This window comes from Lissotriton helveticus, chromosome 2_1, assembly GCF_964261635.1.
Source record: "Lissotriton helveticus chromosome 2_1, aLisHel1.1, whole genome shotgun sequence".
Lineage (NCBI taxonomy): Eukaryota > Metazoa > Chordata > Amphibia > Caudata > Salamandridae > Lissotriton > Lissotriton helveticus.
Genome location: NC_136059.1, coordinates 893,863,067 through 893,885,602, shown reverse-complemented (window position 1 = coordinate 893,885,602; position 22,536 = coordinate 893,863,067). Strand labels below are relative to the sequence as shown.

The window sequence follows — 22,536 nt, the reverse complement described above, 5'->3', positions numbered from 1 at the left end:
CCACACATTTCCAACCATTGAGACTCCCTAGTAGGCGGAAGTACGGAGGAAAGGAAGAAGGCAGGGCTTCGGAGGCTGCCTGGACGACCAGCCCCTGAGCTCTAGTGTGGAGGGATAAACAGACAGGGCCATCTGGAGCCGGGCAATGATGATGTGCGATAGCACAATCCACAAGATACCCCGATGAGGGCCTCGCCCAAGCCCTTAGAAGAAGGTCATGCAGCGACACCCCAAAAGGCAGCAAGGGCTCAACATTCGCGTTGCCCTGGTGGAGCAGATCCAACTAGGGAGACTGATGGAGGCTAGATCTCTAAAATGTCAGCAGGTTTGCGAACAACCCTCGCAAAATCCGCACCAGCCTCCCTGGCCAATCTAGGTGGCGACAGCAGATCCTCAGTAAGGGACGGTAGCAGGTTAGCACTTCCATCAAAGGCCAAAGACTCTGCAGCCCGAGGAGACCAAGGTCCTGCAAGCGCTCCACATGAACACGTTGCAGGGAACATGTAAGCAACACTGGGGAGGGTGAACCCCCAAGGGCCTAATCTTCCATGAGCAAAGGAGCAGCAAGGGACGTCACCGGCGTTGCAGCGACACAGACGAATGCCGAAGGGGACTATCGACCAGCGTCAACTCGACATCCACTGCAATGGAAGACTGAGCTGTGGAACAGAGTCGACTCGGAGAAAAGTCCCCCGCGTGGCCGCATCAGACGTCATCTCAGGGAGCTTCACTGGACTGTGCCCTGGCGCTATAGGTGGACTGCGGCCTGTTGAAACGGAGAAAGGGCACTCGATTGGTACAGGGGGCAAACCCGCTGGCGAGCTTCCAATCTGAGTGCCCACCCCCTCTGTGGAGCCCGAAGGCGAGCCAGGGAGAGGAGGCGACCCAAAGATGGCCTTCAAAGCTCGATAAAAGGCTCCCATCTGGGTCCTAGTCGCCCCAACACCAGGAAATGGTGGGTAGGTGGGGGTAGACCGCTGAGGGACCACGTCTGGTGAATACCAGGGGCAGCGGGCCCCAACTTCTCGATTACGCGAGGCTGAAGGCCCCCATGACTTCTTCTTGTGCTTACCTGCGGAAGGGGAACAATGTCTGTGGGGACGACACCACGACCTTTCCTCGAACCGGAGCTGCTGATCGAGTTGGAGATCGGCTACGCTTGGACTCCGAATGGGACATCCGACATTCACCCAGGGACTTCGGCTTTAGCTGCCGACAGGCGTCGCATTGGTCGGAGTCGTGGTGCTCTGATCTCAGAGTCACCAATATGACATTGAAAAGTGCCTTTTGCTTGGTATACTTCGTTCATACTCTGACAATACTCTGCATATTCTCACATTGTTATGGGGCACCAGGACCAGCTATATGGTTTGCCTAGAGATTCATAGGATTGCGTATTTAAAATATCCAAGTGTGAGACAACATGAAAATAGATTATGCAGTCCATTTCAGGTTGTGCTTACAATGCCAATAACACCATGTGAGTTTCTGAAGCAATTTAAAACAGAACGACTCTCAAATTGACATACTTTTTCAATGAAATAACGGTGGGGCCAAGACAGCAACACATTATGAAACATTAACAGAAAACACATGTGCTACTTATATTGGGCATTCATGGCTGTTGGAGCCAAATGGAATGTCACTGCAAAGGCATATTTTAAGAATACAGCTACTGAGTCGCATATGGGTGGATGGCACATTACTGTATGCCAAGGACAATCTTGCACTTTAATGAGTTACACAATGCATCCTAATCAGCAGTGCATTTAATAGATTATGATATACTGTAATTAATTTCATACAATATTCATAGCACCAAATATTTTTGCCTTTGTTTTTGCCATTAGTTTTTCTATAGTGCAAAATAAGCCCAAATAGTGACCCATTTTTTCCGCGCGTTATTTAATATACACTTCAGCCTATTATAAACAAGAGTTACACAGACTTTGCGAATACCAACTCTACTTACAAAATCTACAATCCCCTGAAGTAATTTGACATCTTTTTCCCGAGATCCACTGCTCTTGTTCAGCTGCAAATGTAATGCTGGAGAAAGATTCTCACCTACAACTTTCAGCCCAGAGATCCTAAAAAAAAGGACAATGTGTTTACTACGTATATACAAATAGATTAGTAAATTTAAAATTAGCCATTATTGGTTAGCTGAAATGTGTTAACAGAAGGGCAAGAAGAACAAGTTAATTACTATCTGTAAAGCTCTTTCTAGTGGATACACTAATCGTTGAATTTTTAATTGCTGAATTCCCAAAGGCATCAGACTAGATCTGGAACTTTTCAATATTAGCTCCTGTGTGCAGACATGAGGTGCTTTGGACTGCACAGCAATATCGCAACACCTCCATTTCCGCATATAGGCATCACCCTCTCTCTTATCAACTCATGAACTCTGTCAGATGTGGATCAGCCTTCAGAGACTGGAAACATGACGGAGTGTGAGGAATCTGTGGTTAGAGTATCCACAGAACCAGCGCTCAAGACGAAAGTAAAACTGGTCCTCCAAATGATTATTTCGAGTTACACATAACTTACATTTTGAATAGACATCAAACTAGTACATTTCAAAAGGTGGTGGGTCTGAGGGTTGGTCTTTACACCAGGAGATCCTGCAGAAGTGAGCAGGCGAAATGGCCCTCAGCCAAAATGAGCATTGAGGCAGTAGTGTCTGGTGAAGATTTTGAAGAAAACCCATATGGCTGCCAGGCCAACACTGGACGTCCTCTTGCCGGTGCTATGGTGGCTTCCCCAGCTCTGTTATAAAGGGTCTGAAGGCACTCCGGATGTACCTTTCTGGCAAAGGAAAAGCATGCTTTTTATGCATTGGAAAGTCCATCTGGACAAGGTCCTCTTTTGGACCACTGTACCCTTCTTAGCATGGGAAAAGCCAATAAAAAGTTGGTCATCTTTAGAACTCTTCGAACTCAGAAAGGAGGAAGAGTGACAGAATGTCCCATTTGGAATGGTGACAACTCTATCTGCATACAAGAAGTATGACTTGTAGCCCCAACTAGTCAGGGAAGAAAGTGGTATATGAAGTTTGCACTGAACGCTTGTAGCACACTGACATTGCACACAGAAGTAATCACAATGAGGAATACCATGATAATTGTCCACAGTCTCAATGAACAATTGTGTATAAGCTTGAAGGGCATGCACATCAAGACCGAAAGGACCAAGTTAAGATTCAACCGAGGCATAATAAAGGGCGCACAAGGGAGGAGAATACAAGTAAGTCCTTTTAAGAGACAGGTGGCTTGAATACTGAAGTTTGGTCAGGGAAACGCAGCAAGGCCAAAACTGCGGACAAATAACCCTCAACAGTGCATACAGCCTACAGCAAAGCCTTTCCAAGCAGTGGCAGAACAAACATCAGAACGCCTTAATACTTGGCCTAAAGAGTCTCCATACCAGGCTACGAATTTCACCCAGAGTAAACAGATCTGGTAGATTGGTGCCAAGGTCAAGGATAACATCAATCAATCACAGAATCCGGAGCCATCTGGATGAGTTGGAATGGTACCCCTACTGATCTTTTTCAGGACTCTGGGAACTAGAGGCAGAGTTGGGAAAGCAGAGAAGAGACCAGAGCCCAACTGCAGGGGAATATGTATCTCAATTAGCCTTGAGGCAAAAGGTTCAGTTCACAGTGAGTTCAACACTGCCTGTTCTTGGAGAAAAGTTCTATCATATTGGGTGCTGAAGCCTTGAACAACCTCCTGGTGTAGATGCCATTTGTAGCCCACCAGTCAGTGTTTGTAAGCTCGTAAGCCCCGGCAATGAGAGATTGCATTATGTTCAAGCCTTTAACTGAGTGTCTGAACCTCCTCGTCCATGTGCTTACAAACTCACCCCCCTGCGATAATACATGGCAGGTGTGTTGTCCATCAGGACTTAGATCATCTTCCCCTTGATGGATAGGAGAAAGGTCATCAGGGCCAACCGATTGGCACAAAGCTCCAAAAGGTCGATATGGTGCTTCAGCTCCACTTGAGACCAAAGGCTCCTGACTTCCATCTCCCCCTAATGAGTGTCCCATCCCAAAGACCATGCATCAGTTAATACTGTGACCTCGGAGTGAAGTAAGAAGGTCAGCCTGGCGCCTCTTCCGACATCCAGATGTCAGCTTGCTGATTTAGAAATACAGATGTTGCCTCTTCTGAAATAAGATATTCTCTGAGAGGCAACCTTATACAGGGCCCATTGCAGGCCAACGTTTCACTGCAGAACTCACATATGCCAATAAGCATGAGGGACTAGAGAGAAGCACGATGCCATAAAGTCTCACCAGGACCCCAGAGGGAGGCTAAATCATTAGAATCATGACATGAATGTCCTGGATTTGCTGAGAAATAGGAAAGGCCTTTAAAGCCACCATGTCCAACATTGCCCCTATAAGGCAATCCTCTCTATCGGCTTTGGATGGCGTTTCTTCTCTTTGATGACAATTGTCTGTGGGTGGTCCGTGATAGACTGCAGAGAGTCCTTCTTCAAGAGCACAGAGATCTGGGAATACTGCAACTACTGCCATCTCTTTTGCATATAAGAAGGGAGCTGAAGTAAGGCTGGAGGGCAGGATGATAAAATACGTGTTTCAACTCCTCCATGGAGCGTAAAAGGCATCTGTGGGATTGAAGGACAATGAAAGCATGCATCCTGCAAGTTCAAAGACATCATCTAGTGCCCTAGATCCAGAACAGCGAGAACCTGGGCCAGATCACATATTGAATGTTTCCCTCTGAAGGTAGATGTTCAGAAACCAAAGGTTTAATTTCATTCTGAACCCATTGTCTTTTTTGGGCACCAAAATGTATGCGGAGAAACACTCTGAACCTGCGTATCTCAGGAGGTCTAAGTCCCCTTTGATCAGCAGTGATTGAACTTCCTGGGAAAGGATAATAGAGTTGTGATATGCTGAATCAAAATCAGGTAGATCAGGAGGAGTAGCGGATGTAAGGCAAAAATGTACATGTACTGAGAAAACTGCAACATCCCCTGGTCTAAGGTAACGGCATGCCAGCCAGGTATATAAAAATGCATTTTGTCCCATGCATGACCATATGAGGGATAATCAACGTGGCTTGGGTGCAGTCGCTGGTGGCAATGAAGAGAATCAGACTGCTGTCCTAGCTGGTCTTCACAGCCTATGCCACAACATCCTCTGAAGCCATCAAGAGGATGCAGGAGCTGCAAGGGCTCACTCCTGCGACAGGTGAGAGCCTGAGAGTATTCACTGAATTGGCAGTCTGGGTATAGTAAGCCAAAATAGAGGGTCATAACCTGATGTCTTTGAAGTACTCCAACGGAGAATCCGCTTTCCCTCCAACAATCATGAAGCCATCAAATGGCATGTCTATAAGTAACGCCTGCTTCTCCCCACAAAAACCTGCGAAGGACGGGATGGTGTTGGCTCTAGACCTGAAACAGACATCAGAGTTGGACCGGGAGCAGGTGCCATTGGAGCGGAGGCTAGTGTTGGAGTAGACAGGACTTGCATAGCCTTTGGAGCTGATGTGGAGGTATTTGCTTATACAGGCTGGGGGTCAGGGTGGGGCCCAAAGGGGTCAGTTGGCCCTGGGGTTGTCCCCACAAGCATAAATTTGACTGCGGTCTCCTACGATTCAATAGGGACAAAAGAATAAGAGGCAGAATGGCATCCTTGAAAGCCTCTACTAGCTATAGGATTGGGCATTCAGGGCTTTCCTGGATCAGGCTGGGGATAGGGTCCAAGTCAGACAAGAGGGTTGGAGTTGTGTCCTTCGAGCATTGAGTCAGTTACTTATTCCTGGATTGGGAGTAGTGATGGTGACAATAGTCTTTTGATTGGAATACTTGTGTTTATAGTGGGACTTTTCTTAGATTTTGCCTTCAACTAACCGGATGACGATGACTTGAAGGGGGGCGGAACCAGGAACGGCACTCCAATGAAGCAAGAGCAAGTCTGAAAATTGAAACATGGTCTGCCCAGTTTCTTATGCTCAGAAAGGTCAGTTTCACCTCCCACTCAGTGATGGCCTTCAGGTGCATCAATGAGCGTTTATAACAGAACTTTGAGTCACACTTAGATCATAGACACTAAAGTCTTTGTGCAGATCCCTGGCCAACCTTTGCTTTCTGCAATCACACAATTTCAATCCATTATTCTTCTAGAAATACATTTTCACTAGCACACTATCGTGAAGAGAACAATTTGGAGTGAGTAAACCGCAGGATAAAATTCTTGCGAGTGGAGCTCATGATCTGCGTTGAAAGGTGTAGAAAGAAAGGCATACGGTTGGCTCCTTGCCATCACTTCTGAAGGCAGTGCAATACTGTTGATGAGTCAGTCTGATAGCACCACCTGTTGGTGTGCAGAAGCCATTCCTAGAGAAGTTCCAGATCCATTCTGGGGCCTGGAGGGAATTCAAAATGTGTAGAACATGCAGTTAGAAGTATCCCTCAAAAAGTGCAATGCAACCATACTATTTATTATATTATATTTATTGGCATCTAGTAACATACAAGCAGCAACAGTCAGGAATAAGTCAGTTAGATTAGGACAATTCCAAAACCTGAGCTAGAGAAGGAGTAAAGCAGAAACTGTGTAGAAAGCAAAGAAGTCTTACATCTCTGTGCAAGTATATTGAACATCATGAAGTGGGTCTGGGAGACAGTCATCTAGTTCTCATCAAGTAGAGAGTGCGTGTTACATTTCACTGTGTGTGACAGAACTATATGGGCAGTAGCATTCTTACAATTTTGTACTACCATTGTGTGGAGGTACAGGATACTGTATCATAGGGGCAGGTGGCTCTACTACTTGTTTGCATGGGTGGTAATATGTAATTATCACTGCGACACAGAGGTGGGTTGGTGGTGATACTGAACCTGCTGTGACCCTGGATCTCAGATAAACCAGTAGGGGTTCCTAAATGTCTCTCGGACAGGATATTGGCAGCATTGTGTTCCAGTAATGTGACATTTGGTTGGCGCAATAAGCCACATCTAGTAGCCAGTCCTTCACTCTAGGTGCAGTCTTTCTACCCCAATTTATAGCCACTCTGCACTTGGCCAAGAGAAGAAGCATGCCCAACAGTTTCCGACTATCAACTGGAACATCCTTGACAAATCCCTATAAGCCTATTAATGGTGTGCACTGAATATGTGTTTTGGTTATATCCTGATTCATCAGGAAAACCTGGTTCCAAAAAGCAGCCACTTTTGGGCAATCCCTCGCTAAATGAAAAAAGTTGGTGGAACCACACACCTGAGGCAACTGGGGTCGCCAGTCAGCCCCATCTTGTCTAGTTGCAGTGGGGTGCAATAAATCCGGAATAGAAATGTAAAATATATTAGGCGGAGTCTGTAGTTAGGTGAGATCATTTCCATCTGTCCACAGCAAAACAACCAGTGGACATCCATTAATTCAGGACCTATATCAGTGTCCCATAGCCGTCTGGAAAGAGGGGGCTCCTATCAGGGAGGTACATTGGACCATTGTATACAGCTGCATTAATTTGTCTGATGCCGTCGTGGTGAATACATGTTCCAGTGCTGGCAAAATCAGGTCTAGTGCAGTTGCTGGATGCGTGGCATCAATGGGCATTGTTTGTAGGAATGGGTCATTAGGATAAAGCTCAGAGAAAGTGTATATGCTAAGGCGGCCAGCCCTCTGCTTTGCCCCGTTTTCCTGAAACGGGGGTATCATAGGTTTATCATGCAGCGGTATAGATGCCACATACAACTGCTCAAGCCCACACCTTTTTCTTATGCCATCCCATGTCCACCGGAAGCACTCAACCGTGCGGACTTCACCCCTAGGTGCCATGTTTGGGGCCTATAAGGCTGCATTTAGGGGCCATGAGTCCCTCTATCCTTTTCTATTGCAACATGGAGCAGGAAGGGAGTTGGGTGAATCCAGAAGTGTAGAAATTGTGCCGGAGCACAAAAGGGGTAGAGGGCCAGATCGAGTGCACCCATTTCTCCATGTACGAGCTGTAATGTGAGTCGTTTCCATGAAATGCGGGCTGTCTACCCGCTTATAACTGGGAGATCAAGTTAGAATAAAGGCATTGCAGGAAAGCACACGTTGGTGGTAAAGGAAGGTTTTGGAATAGATATAGGAATTTAGGGAGCACTACCATTTTGGCTATTGCAATGCGGCCAGCTAGTGAGAGTGGTAACTTTAGCCACAATGGAATTCTATTTTCTAGCCAATCCAGCGCATGGCCAAAAATTGCAGTTCATAATTCCTGCATATCTCAAAGTAACCATATACCAAGGTAACGCACTGGGGCGGTCGCCCATTTCCGAAGGTATTCAGTATGGAACTCGCAAGTATGGTCCGTGAGGGGGAAGAGCGTGGACTTTGCCCCGTTTATATTTATGCCAGAGAGGCCCCGAAGCGTACCACCTCCTGTATTATCGGGTCCAGATTTGTTTGCGGATCACTTATGTAAAATGTAACATCATCTGCATATAGGGAAATTATTAGCCCCCTAGAAGAGAACCAAATCCCTTGCCACATGTATGGCTGTCGAAGCCTGGCAGCTAGGGGTTCCATTGCTACCGTGAACAATAGCTGAGAAAGGGGGCATACCCGTCGTGTGCCTCGAGCGATTTGTATGCGTTTGGAGATGAGCCCATTCATGCAGACTCGTTGAATACCCCTACCCAAAGCGTTGCACCATTTGTTCTCCCTGCCACCAATCGTCACAGATCACAGAAGAAATCGGTGTCATCTGGGTTAGGCCCATATACCGCCATTAGTGTTAGGGGTTCAGTGTTCCTGTTGCAATAAAGTAAAGCTCTTCAATGTCTACAATGACATCCTTGGATCGCCAGGGCAACCCTTTGCGAAGCAATATGGCCACCCCCCTGGCATAACTGGAATACGGTGAGGTATCCCCATACCATCTGGCTTTTAAACCTGGAGCAGTGAGTGTAATGAGGTTTTGTAGAAAACATATGTATCCGGTGCCTTACCACATACGTGTGGACGAGGCGGGATCTGCGATATGTTCCAGGTTAGACATGTTATAGACCTCTAAATGGATCGGATATATTTTGCTTAAGATTGCGTTGTCATGCGTGTCTAATGCATGAGGGATGACCATGTCGTGAGATGTCGCTGAATGCTACAAATGAGTGCAAAAATAGCAAGACAGAACATTTCAGTAAGCACAATCCCCAACCTCCCGCCCCTCACCAACTCTAACCCCAGAACATGGTTGAGTTTCAGTACCCTCCCCCTCCTAGAACCTTTTGGTTTCCCCCCAAACATAACAACGGGAAGCATCCCAGGAGGCAGAACAGGACTGAGCTTAATCCCCTACCAACAAGGTCAGGTGACCAGATGGTGCTCACGCCCCGTATATAAGCACCGCAAACATATTATAACAGTAATACAAATGTCATCGTGGGGTACCAGCAGGCTGATTGCAAAAAACCCTGTGTCTCTTTTCTGAAGGTAAGCCCAATCGGGGCTCCCTGATATTGCCTGTATGCCTGCATATCTGGGCCGGTTCAGTCATTTTCATTTAGGGGATCTTCTGTGGAACCCTTAGTCGACTTCGCTGGGAATGCCTTATCTCGTTAAGATGAATAGTAAACTTAAGGGCTGCCTTGGTGTCCGGGAAGAAATGGGGCTTGTTGTCTTGCGTAATACAGAGCTTTGCTGGATAACAGAGTGCATAAGGACTGTTTGCTTGCTGGAGAAGTCTTTTAGCAGGAAGACATTCTCATCTGGTGGTTTGGACTGCAATGGTGAAGTCCAAAGATAGGGAGTTTCCTTGATAGGTTGATTGTTTCTCGCAGGCAAGACATAGGATCATATCTCTATTTCTGTAATTCAGTAGGCAATGATTACAAGTGACAGGGCCTCCCTAAACAATTACCAGAGGAGTGACGCCACAAAAACTTCCATGGTGGTGATGGCACTGGATTCCCATATCTGTGACTTAGGGTGAGTGTCTGAAAATTTTCAGCGCTCCGTCCATCATTTCCTTGTGTTTGCACTGGATTCAGGAACGCCTGTGATATGAAGGTTGTTGTGCCGTGATCGTGATTCAAGGTCTTCAGTCTTCGCTCTGATAAGATCTATGATCTTGCCCATCTGCAGTAGTTGTTCCTTAGACTCCTCATTGGCGTCCTCAGCATCGGAGACTCAGCTTTCCACCTGTTCAAGTCTGGAGTCCTGAGTGTGTCTACTCTTTGCTTCATGTAATCTAGCTTGGAGGTGAGTGCGTCTAACTTAGCGTCAATGGCTCTGAGGCTGCTTTTAACATCTAGAAATAGTTTTTTAACAGCATCCTGCATATCGCTGCTCGTAGTTTCCAATGTTGTGTCCTGGTCAGCATGGCGAGTAGCGCATTTGCTCTTGAAAGTGAGTTTAGGCTACCTAGTGTCCTGCTTGCCCATGTTTGCCACTTGAATCGATGAAGTGTTGGTGGGTGCACCAAGGATCTCACCACACAAATAGTACACCACCCAGCGTTCTGGGCACCTCCATCCGCTGTGAGGCTGTGCCCTGGCGAGTTATATGGAGGCAATTATATTAAATTAACAGCTGGCCTAGAGACACTTCCGTAACTGCTTTGTTCATGGCTAGCTGTCTCACTCGTCCACAAGTTCCCACCGGGCGTGCAGTATACAATTGCGCTGCCCAGACTCCAGCCACGTAGCCAGCCAGCAAGTTCAGCCAGGGACACGCATAAGCCTGTGGTCTTTCCGACCAGCGTGTTATTTGTGGACAGCTGATTAGTCTCTCCGGCTGCTTCAGGTCCAGCCTGCTTCACCCCGCACTCCAAGGGGCTCAGCGGGTGTCTGCTCCCAGGAAATCCACAACATGTATCCCATTGGCTGCACCCACACAGCAGGGTTGCTGCAGTAGGCCCAGGCCGGTGCACTTACCGGCGGTGAAAACCCAGCTATGCACGCAGATCTCGTCTTCTCGCTTCTGCCCTGCTGCAGACGCTCCAGCGATGAGATTCCAACCCCAGGGTACCGGCGTCTCAGTTGCAGCATATTCCTTTAGGAGTCAGGCAGGCAATCCTCCCCTCCGGCGATGCCAGGTAGGCCCCGCGACCACCCCATCAGCCGTGGTGAGTTTTCCTGTTGCATAGGGCTTGCGAGCCACATAATTTTACCCTTTTAGAGCATCGGCTGTTCCCCGATGACTCTCCCAAGATGCGGAGAGTTAGTGCAGTGGTTGCGCCTGATTTTTATGGATAGAGGGATCTGGTCGGCAGAGCCTCTCTCACGAGCCACCATCTTGCAGCTTGGTCAGGCTCTAAATGTGTATGCCTTTATCAATTCTTTCATTAAATTATCAACCTTAACCAGGAGTCCCGTTTCCTTGAAAGAGGAAAAGCATCACAATCTTGATCACAGGGAGGTACGCAGCAACTACATCAATCAAGAAATCAGTATGGATGTAACGCTCTCTCACCCGTGATTATAGAGATCGCTATAATAAAGGCAATCCCTATGGATCAATGTTTAAGGTGGGCTTTGTGGGAAATTAATTCCCTACCTGTACACATAACTGGTTCATGACGTTTGAAGCTTACCGTGTCTAATGGCACAGAAAACAGGGTAAAAGGCACTGTCAATAACAGTAAATCCATTATGTTAATACTTGCAATTTAACAGTGAGCCCTATTCACAAACACCTAAAACTACAGGTTCCAAAACATTTTTAGACACAACTTTGCAGTGCAATTTTCGTCTTGTCACATTTCACAATAAGTAATAAAGAACTCCATTTCAAGGAGGATTTGTAATGACTACAAACAGACACATTAGCACCTTTGTTGATGTTGCATAAGTTACAATGATAAAAACAATACATAAAAGTTAATCACCCCTTTGCTAAATTAGGTTTGCATTAAAAGGATGATTTAATAAAGGGAACAGACCTCTAAATCGAGAGACTGCACATTATGAAGGAGAATGTTACTTACCCTACACGCATCTGTTCGGAGTGTCTAGTGCTGTAGATTCACATGCTGCTGTGCATACTCCTGCCATCTATTATTGGACTTGGAAGTTTGCTAGTTGTTTTTCTTCAAGGAAGTATTTTGAGGCACGAGATGTGCTGCAACTCCTCCCTTTGGTCGACAATGCTCAAGGGTACAAACTCCATATTAGACTTTTTTTGCACAGCTGGTGACAATGTGTATGGAGTGTCAAATCAGTGTAGCATCGTACACCATACAAATTGTGCAGTGTCAACTTTGTAATGAATGATCTGCAATCAACATACGCTTCTGGGGACGAGGTCGGCACAAGTGAATCTACAGCACTAAACGCACGAATAGATGTGTACAGGGTAAGTAAAAAATTTTGTTCGTAGCATATGTGGCTGTAGATATACATGCGCTAGACAGACTGTAAAGCAGTACATTCTAGAAGTAGTGGATAGCAAGTGGATGAAGCATGTTTCTAAAACAAAGGTCTGGTTAACTTGCTCTGGGGAGGGTAGGGGGAAGAAGAGAGCTAAAATGTCCACACAATAGTGGCTGGTAAGAGTGTGGTGTTGACTTATTGGCCACTTTGCAGAGGCCAGCTAGAGGACTGCTCCCTAAGAAATAAAGCCATAGTCGCTGTAGGAACTTGGTTCTGTATATACTATACCAAAGTGAGGTATTGTGTGCACAGAGTCCAGGGAAATACCCAGAGATATAGCAGAGGCTAGATTAGGTATGTACAAACAACTTTCTTTGTGGTAGTGTGGGCAAGCAGTTAGGCTTATAAAGAGGGTGCATTTAATGTATTCACTCAATCAAGACTGATGCACACACTCCGACTGAATCCAGACCAACTGAGTAAGACTTTGTCCTTTTCTATCTTGGCGTGGATGGCACTTTGCTAATCCTATGCTTAAAGACTTTGATAGAAAAACAAACATTTGAGGTGAGCGGATCTAAAGTGTTGCTGGTGTTGAGAGTGCTCTAACAGGAGCTGCGTTCCACCTAAACTTGAGAACTACCCAGAGTTCTCTGCTCCTTATTTGCATAATTTATGTGTCATTCTATGCCTGAAAGGATTTTGTTTTGACTTATACTGGGTGCTCCCTTGTGTCTGGACAAAGCTATACCTCTCTGAAGAGCTCAAATTAGAGCAAATCACTGTCAGGGGTTGCTTTTACTCATTTCAGGTTGGCTTGAGTTGGTATTTTACCAATTCAAAGCTGTAATACTGTGCCTGGAGTGATGAATGGCTTTTGTAATTTTACAGCTCGGCAAGGACAGCACTGTGCTAGTCCTATGCTTAAAGACTTTGCTGTAGAAATGGCAAAAGACTTTGTGTTGCTGGTGTTGAGAGTGCTCTAACTGGAGCTGCTTTCCACCTAAACTTGAGAAGTACCCAGAGTTATATATATATATATATATATATATATATATATATATATATATATATATATATATATATATATATATATATATATATATATATATATATATATATAGTGCACCAGTTTTGTGATGGGGTTTATCACCTAAAATAGCACTCAAATCACACAAAATACACTGAAACGGGTGAGATCTGTTCACCATGTTTTAATGTAGTTAAGAAGTTTCACAAATATTACGAATACACTTACCCTTGCAAAGCCTTATGAATTCGCTTACATTTCTCTCTCAATACCTGAAAAATCTCTACCAGAAAAAAAAAATGCTGTTAAATATTCTGGAAGAGATGAACTGTACCATTAATCTAATACCTCCACTTTTCACATACGTAAAAATAAATGCAAAACATATGAAACATTACCATTTCATTAATGTAATGAGGAGACATTAGAGACTGTACAAAAGGAGCTAAAAATCTCATGCTACTTTTCTAACATTATGCGGTCACAAAAAACTGACTAGAATTTATATAAGATTACAGAGAAACAAGGAATAATAAATATTAGAACCGATAACACTTCTCTGCATTGTTCTTTTTACATGTAAGCATAGAGCTAATGTCCTGCCTTGTAATTACTCTTTTCATTGACACATTCAGGTTCACTGAACCAAACTACTGCAAATATAGTAAACTTAATATAATCTATATTTTCCTAAACCACACACACACTCTCAGCACAACGTTAAAAATGGCAAACAAACTGGAGTCCCAAACAAACCACAAGTAACAGAAATGGTAAGACAAGGATTGCAGGATGTGTGTGGCTCTAGTTTTCTGGAAGAGTGAATGGATTTTGTAAAAGAAACAGCACTGTATTCCCTCCATGATAGTGATTACAGTTTAGATTTGGCACATGAATAAAATATGTCAGCACAAATAAATCAGTGAATCAGTGCAGGAGGATATTTATAAAAGTAGGATGAAAATGAGAATTTTATGTCAGCACCGGAGGTGAGGATTATGATGTAACTTTCTTTATTCCTCCTTCCAGCAGTCCTTAAGTTTTAGCTTTTAATAACAAAAAACTAGCACTCCTATGGTGCTTTAGTGAGGTCATGCACAGTCCACCAATAGGCCGTCTCCACTATCCCCAAGGGTGTGTGCTTCTTGTGTCAACTCCTCTTCCTTTACAGCTGCCAGCAGTTAAGTTGTTTTTTCCTTTCCTCTTCAGAGTTGTGAAAATGTTTGTGTTTATTCGGTCTATGGTGCACGTTTTCTGCATAAATCATGGCAGCGCTGACAGTACACGCCCCCCTTTCACTTCGTGTGAGAGGGGACCGTGAGTTTCACATTGCGCGTATTGATACTGTTCCCACATTCTTTGTGAGTGTTCTGTTGTGTGGCGCCGCACAGAGTTTTCACTGGCACTTTAGCTGCTATTCTGTTCTTTTTAAGTTTCGCCTGGCGTCCACTGCGCAGCAGTGTTCGCGCAGGCGAAATCTTTTATTTAGCAGTACGGGGCTTTGTCCCGCCTGTCTCTTCCATTGGCTAGCTCCATAAATGGAGTCTAGCCATTGGAAGAGAGATCTGCCCGTTATTCTCCGAGCAGATTCGTGGGCGTTCCGTAGATTTTTTCTCATTCCGCCCCTTTTAGAACGTCATGCGGTGGTGGGCGGATTTTTTTTTTTTTAGGTTTGTTTTGGTCATTTCTCCTAAAATGGCGCCCAGGCAGTAGTTCTCGTTTTTCTTTCTTTTGAGGTGCATTTTGAAAACCACCGTAATAAGTACATTTATGTGGTGTTTCCGTGACATGGGCAGTGAGGAGCGATCCGAAGCGGGCGGGGGCCGGGAGCGAGCTCCGCTGCAAGACTCGGCGCTGGCACCCGCCGCAACCCTCAGAGGCACCCCCATGAAAGGTCAGTCCGCCAGGAGACGGCGCGCGCCGGGCCCCCGCCAGCCCTCCGCCAGCCCTGCCACAGCCTGAGCGATGCAGTGCCAGCCCAACCACCCTTGATCATGGAGATTGAAAACATTGTGGCCAACACGGTGCTGCTGAAAGCCCGAGAAGGTGAGCGGGGCAGGAGGCGGTTCCACCTCAGGTCCGCGGAGGGCTCTCCAGATCCGAGCGACCAGGGCGGAAGCGGGGTGCCTGGGAGGGACAAGGGGGTGTGAGTGCTTCTGTCCTCCTTCAGCCAGAGCCCAGTCTCCCGGCTGCAATATGCAAACTAGTGTCACTGGGGTGCGGACGGTACAGCCCGGCATCTGGGACCCCACTTCTCGGGGTTTCGTAGCCCTCTGAAAGGTCTGCAGGCTGCATTTCCGAGCAGGGACTCGGTGGTGTGTCTGTGTGTGATGCGCATACATAATGTACACAGTCCGAGGGGACTCCGCTGCTACAGTGTTTGAATTCTCAGCTGGGTTTCTTGGAGGGCTGCTAGCTTGTGGTTACTCTGGGATGGTTCCGCAGTTTTCCCAGGACCTTAGGCACACCTTTCACGGCTCTATCCACCCTTCTCTCGCCTTTTACTCGTTGACTTCGCTTTCCTTGGTTTTTAAATCTGATGTCATGTTTTGATGTGCGGTCGTTGTGTAGCGTTAGGGTAGTGTGGCTCTTATTGCCGTGGTACATCACGACATTTTACGCTCTGCAGGATTTATAATACACCGGTATGGCACCGAAATGCCTTCAGGGGTTCCGAACACCCCCCCCCCCCCCTTCCCCAAAATGTTGTGTCGTGTAGTGTGCCAGCTCTTCCAGGTCATAAACACAGATCTGCGCCCGTCTCTTCTATTCTGCCCCACAGTGCATACCTCTCCTCGGTCTCTCACTGCCACCTCTTGGTGCAGGAGGTGCTCTGAGGTGGCCTGGGCGGCACGTGGCGCGTTAACGAGGGACATGTCTCGCACATGCAAACAACTACCCATTGGTCAGAGGCTGGCCAGGGATTCAGCGCTATATAAACACCATACCATACCCTTCCATACGTACCATATACCATACCATACCATGCAATAATGCAATGTAACTGAATTGAGCAACGCAGGGCAGGCTCGTCGTGCTAGTTGCATTCTAGGGGGTATAATATGTTATGTCACCTCTCAACCGGCCCCTCGGTATATTATTAGTTCGTCTCACCCTCCATGCCCTCTCAAGCCCCTTGAGGTAGAAGACGCGTGCGGCGCACCTCTCCGCACACTCACCTGATTGGAAGAGATCCAGGCAGCCGGCCAATGCTGCCAGGGCAGAGAGCAGGACTGGCAGGAGCCCTGTCTGACACTCCATGCCCCGGGTGGCAGCGGTCTCTCGCTCTCCACAGGTGGCAGCAGTTTCTCGATTCTGGGTTGTCAGGAGCCCATCAATTAGGATCAGCCTTCCCTCTGGGTGACAGCAGCACCCTGGTCTTCTCTGAGTCACAGGGGATCCACAGACCCTCGATTAAGAAGACCCCCCCGCCCCCCAAGGATGGTACAGCCCGTCAGTCAGCCTGAGGCCGCCAACAGTCCATCCGTTATAAGAAGCGCCGGTCACAGGTGTCAGGAAACCCTTAGTCCAAGGTTTCAGGAGACTTCCAACGCTACCTCCAGCCCTCGGCCCAGGTGTCTCCAGCCTTCTCCCAGGTGTCAGCAGTCCTGTGCCAGCTCCTCGGGGTATGGCGAGGACAGCTGGCAGCCCAGAGACGCAGGTGCGTGGCTGTTGCCCTCGGGCGCAGGTACCTCAGGGTTTCCTCAGTCCTCTGCTGAGCTCCCGGGGCTACAGGAACTCTCAGCCCCAGGAGCCAGCAGCCCCTCAATTAACTCTTTCGTGGTGGCGAAGGGAGCCCTCAGGTCCAGGTAGCAGCACCTTTCAGTCTTCTGCCGTGTCAACAGCCCCAGCCTCCTGTGCCTGCAGAGTCGGTGCTTTGCCCCGAGATGGTCGAAACCACTGAGGCCCACGTGTCAGCAGCCCACCCCACTCCTCTTCTGGGTGGGTATGAGCACCTACAAGTGCTCTGTAGGGGGTTTCCGCAGCCCCCTAGTCCGGTCATGTGGGAGCGTCCAGCCCCTCAGTCCAAGGTGGCAGAGCGCGCGCAGTCTTCTCCGCAGGAGGGCGACCTTCAGTCCCTTGTCTGGGTGGCCACTCAGTCTCCCCCCGCCCGGTGCTTCTTCCTTGCTCTGCCCAGGGCAGCTCTCCTGGGCTCCCGCTGTGTGAGCTCGCAGGGCTGCCCAGACCGTCCCCTCACAGCTCCTCTTACTGGTGTACACACAGAGCACGGGCAGAGGGAGGATTTGTCATTTACAATGCCAACAGCTCTAACTTTGGCAAAGGCGAAACCGTTGCATTGTAAATGCTTGTTTTGTTAATACCTAGGCCTCAGGAGCAACTTTGGCAGCTCTGCTCGCGACCCCTGCATACAGGCAAAAGGTGCAGTGCGCGTCGGCACAGCGGGGCGCGCCTGACTCAACTCGTTGATCCCAGTCGCGCTGTGCGGTGGGATCAGCGAGTTTTAGGCACGGAGCCCGCGTTTTCATGATACGCATTCCTGCCTGCAAAATATGGAGGCCGTGACGCCCGCTGGTGTGTGGGTCTGTAATTCATTAAAATTACTCACAGCTTGACGCCCGCATCTTAGCGGGTCTGTATAAATGCCAGGAGGTGCAATCAACTCACAGTTAGTGCCACGAGGCTGGGGGGAGGGGAGGAGGGGGTGGAGGGGCCTGCCTGAAGGACACCCGGTAGAGTATGGGTGAGTTGCCCCTTTCCGGAGTATTCCGGCTAGCCTAGCCGCTCGGCGGCACAAAAACTAAGCAGTGATTCCCTCACTCCATAAATCTGTCAAAGCACCTAGTAGGTGCCGGTGACAGCGCAGAGCGCTTTCAATAGTGACATAAAGGGTATTTTTGGCATTTCTATACAGTTTATTCTCTGTCCCAGCCAACCTAGTGCCTTATTTTTTCCCTCAGTCATGGAGAAATATGCAGAGGAAGGATCCCTGCAGGTGCTGCCCCTCGATGATGAATTTTGTGATGCAGTTGATGCATCCATTCATCAGGCAGTGGCAGAGGCGATGGGACCCTTAGAGCGCCACATAATGCAATTTGCTTATGCTTACCAGGCTGATACACCCCAATGCGCTGAGAAGCGCAAAGGCACCTCGAGCATGGATGTAGGTGCCTTTGAGAGGTTGAAGAGGGCATTTTTAGCGAGGACAGTGGTAGGGGGACAGGATACCACCCCATGCACACCCAAGTTCACGCAACATGAGGAAGAGGCGTCCTTGGTGGACTTGGCCGATGAGGCAGGCCCCTCTAGACCCAGGTACCCCATAGTGTCCTCGTCAGGCACACCCAAGGAATCAGAGGAGTTCTCTGACATGTCAGTTACGGAGGACTTGATCCACCCACAATTTTCAGAGTGGACATCCTCCCCAAAAGTCTCAGCGTTAGGTGCAGGAAGGCTGCGGAAACCTCTGGAAAGAGGTACGAGCTTGCCTCCACAGTGCCCTCGCCCTGCTCATCCAGGCAAAGTAGCAACCACGCCAGAGGTAGATACAAAGATGGCCACCTTTCTACAGAAGTATGTGAGGGACCCACAGAAGGGGATCGATAGATCCTGGAAATCCTGCCAGGATAAACTCCTGGACATTACTGGCCCAAACTGGCAGGTACCCCTGTGTCCCCGGAGTAAATTTCCAATTGGGCACAGCGTGCAATAGTTTTTGGGGGGAACGCTAACTGCGCCCCCTCTACCGAGAGGAGACGCTCCTTCCTCCTTAAAGTGGATCCCAAGCTTGGGGACCTGGCCTCTTTGGAGGCAGACAAAGTAGCTCTGGGTGGACTCTTTGGAGACACAGTCAAAGAGTTGACGAAATTAGTTTCAACATTTACATCCTTCGATAAGGCACAGTCATCAATCAAAAAGGTTTTCCACCCTAGAGTTTTTGTTGGGGTTGTTGTGGCAGAGGGCGCTCGACCGGCCATTTTTACACACAAGGCCCTCAAAGGAGCGGCAAGAAAGCCACAGACTCAGTTAAGCAGGAATTCTTCCAGTTCCGACGAGGTTTCAGAAGCCTTGGAGGCAGAGGAACAGCCAGAGGCCAACCCTTGGCCACAGCAGGTGAGCCTTCTGCCTTTTCCCCATCTCAGGGTTGGGGGCAGGTTGGCGTTTTTAGAAAGAAACTGGAAAACCATTACCTCAGATGCTTGGGAACTTCAAACCGTCAAAGGTTTCCAAAACTAGTTTTATGGCACTCCCGTTCAGGCCACCCGACCCAGACCGCTGGTTTTCGCACAGAACTAAGCCTCGCTAATAGACAAGGAGGTGGCGGACCTGTTTGGAAAAGGAGCGATCGTGCCTTCCCTTTTGCACCCCAGAGGTTTTCTCAGCAAAATTGTTCTCGCCAAAAGAGACAGATGGAGGACAACGACCAGTAATAAACCTGAAAGAATTCAATCAGTGGCTGGTATACCACCACTTAAAGATGGAAGGAATCCATCTTTTGAGGGACCTCCTGCAACCCAACAATTGGATGGTCCGTCAGGATCTGAAGGACGCATAATTAGCGGTACCTATCTTTTCCCCGCACAGGCATTTCCTGCAGTTTCAATGGAGGGAGCAAGTTTACAAATTCGCAACTCTTCCCTTTGGTCTCTCGTAGAGGCCGTGGTGTTTCACGAAGGTTCTCAAACTGGTTGTGGAGACACTATGGGCCAGGGGTGCACGGCTCATCTACTTGGACAATATCTTGCTTTTAGAGCAATGTCCTTTTTGCCTCTCAAATAGTTTTTGGGAAACTGTGGATCTCCTCCAGAATCTGGGGTGTGTGATAAACGACAAAAAGTCTCTAATGACCCCATCCAGACCAGTGACATTCTCTAGGGTCTACCATAGATTTGGTGGCCCACACTCCGAGTCTTAAAGCGAGGAAGATGACCGACCAAGATCCGCAAGGAACTGAGGAGGATGTTAGCTCGCTCTTCCACTTCGCTGAGGCAGATAGCCAGTTTGGTGGGTCTTCTTGCCTCTTCGATTCAAGCAATCTTATCTGGACCACTACATTACAGGGCACTGCAACGTCTGAAGTCTTCTCACCTCCGCAAGGGCCTTCAATATTCGGACCAAGTTCCCATTACAGAGGAGGTCCGCATGGAAATTAAGTGGTGGCTAGACCATATGGAAGCCTGGAACAGCAGATCTATTTTCGGTTGGGATCCAGACTTGGTAATAGAGTCAGACGCCAGCAAGTCGGGCTGGGGAGCCCGTTGCGGGGACTCCTTTACAGCAGGAAAGTGGTCTGAGGACGAAGGCCAGTTCCACATCAATTGGCTAGAATTGATGGCGGGCCCCTCCGCGATCCAGTGCTGGACGAAGGACAAAGTGTCCTGCAGCATGCTGTTGAAGAAGGACAACATCTCAGCAGTGCGTTACATCAACCACCTAGGGGGTATGAAGTCCAAGGCATTGGCAGATTTGGCCAAGGAACTTTGGATGTTTGGTCTTTCCCACAACATCTCGGTAAAGGCGGAGTACCTTCCGGGAGCTTCCAACGTGGTGGCAGATTGGTGTTCCAGGAGTTGATCGGACAGGAGTTTGTGGCAGCTGCACCCACGGATTGTTCGGAGAGTTCATCATGTGTAGGGCCCTTTTTCCATAGATCTTTTGCGTCCTGGTTGGATCACCAACTTTCAAAATTCTTCAGCTGGAAGCCAGATCCTCTTGCGGCTGTGACAGACACTTTTCTCCAGAATTGGTCGGCGGAAGTGGGGTATGCCTTTCCACCAATCACGATGATGAGACTCACGACTCATATCCGCAGACAACAGGCGATGGTAGTGTTGATCACACCTTATTGGAGGTCTCAAGTGTGGTTTACAGTTGTTCTGGAACTTTCCTGGGATTCTCCAATCCTTCGACCCCACGATCCTCTCCTTCAGAGGGATCTCCAGGGCAATCCCCACCCACTACTCCAGCAAGGGAGAATGCCGCTAGTGGCCCGGCGGATTTCAGTCATCATTGAAGAGTCTCTGGCCTTTCGAATGAGGCTTAAAAGCTGCTGGGAGCAGCGTGGGCGGACAGCACGAATAAAAGATACATATCAGCTTGGTCACACCCTAACCTTTAGCCATGTATTTTAATGTAATATGCTACACAGCACCACGAATGTAAACCACAAACAAGTTATCCATTGCAACAAATATGTATAACTATATGCTGTTGTAGAATAGGATCGAGACCATACAACAATGAATGTATAAAATATATTGGTCCCTCCCTTTCCTCCCCCTTTTTTGATATATGATTGTTTAACAAATAAAAAATAAAAAAGATATGAAACCTAACTGCACCGTACACGTTTTTGTTGATTTAGTGTTCCTTTTCTCTTGTCAGTAATTATCCGCCCTTTTTATCCTGTTCCTAATTATTGTATTGACACACGGTCACATATCCCGAAATTAGGAACTCTAGTCGGGGATACCCCTTTCCTTTCTTACACATATCTATTCCAATCTTAGCAACCCAATAAGTACCTGTCCCGTAAAGAGCTATCAGCGAAGTTAGCGATGCTTTTGTGTCTGGTTTCTTGCCGAAGAGTATCGGACGTTAGGGCACTGGACATTTCAGGATGAGTTTTCACTCCGCAGGGAGTTACTTCCCATATTATCCGCAGAACTAAGTCAGACTCCAGAGTGATATCTTACCCAGCTTTCGATAGTTCCCCCAAACTTTGCCGTCCGATGCCTCAAAGAGTATGAGACTATGACAGAGGAGACTCGCCCTCCTGGGGAGCGCCAATTGTTGATTTCCTTAAGAAAGCCCTTCAAAGCGGTTACGCCACCAGCTATATCCCATTCGATCGGATGGGAGATGCAGGAAGCGGGCAAAAATCTTACCGCAGTTCGGCGCCCATTCGGTTTGTGGAGCCATAGCTTCAAAAGCTTTCTCCCTGTGGGCCATTTTGAATGCTGCAGACTGGTCTTCAGACTCAATGTTCAAGAAATTTTACTTCAAACCAGTTGTGGACATGGCGTCTCTGGTGGTGGATAAGCTTTGAGCGAGCATAATTCTCGCCTCCGGTCCTGACATAGAATGAAAAATTTCCTAGTAAGCATGATGGAAAGTTTCAATTCTATTAAGGACACGGAGGCGAGGATTATTCCCACCCAGGCCTCTGAAGGTTTCCTTTTTCCCACCCAGTATTGTTACAA

At 47.7% G+C, this 22,536-nt stretch overlaps 1 protein-coding gene across 1 annotated transcript in view; it reads right to left on the bottom strand.

Annotated features, from left to right (window-relative positions):
• Positions 1–22,536, bottom strand: part of SPTLC1 (serine palmitoyltransferase long chain base subunit 1) — a 302,110-nt gene that overhangs the window by 57,547 nt on the left and 222,027 nt on the right. Inside the window, exons 12-13 of the mRNA XM_078675619.1 lie at positions 13,604–13,658; positions 1,973–2,090 (exon numbers count right to left, since the gene is read on the bottom strand). Coding sequence (XP_078531745.1) covers positions 1,973–2,090; positions 13,604–13,658 — 173 coding nt within the window. The remainder of the gene's footprint in view (positions 1–1,972; positions 2,091–13,603; positions 13,659–22,536) is intronic.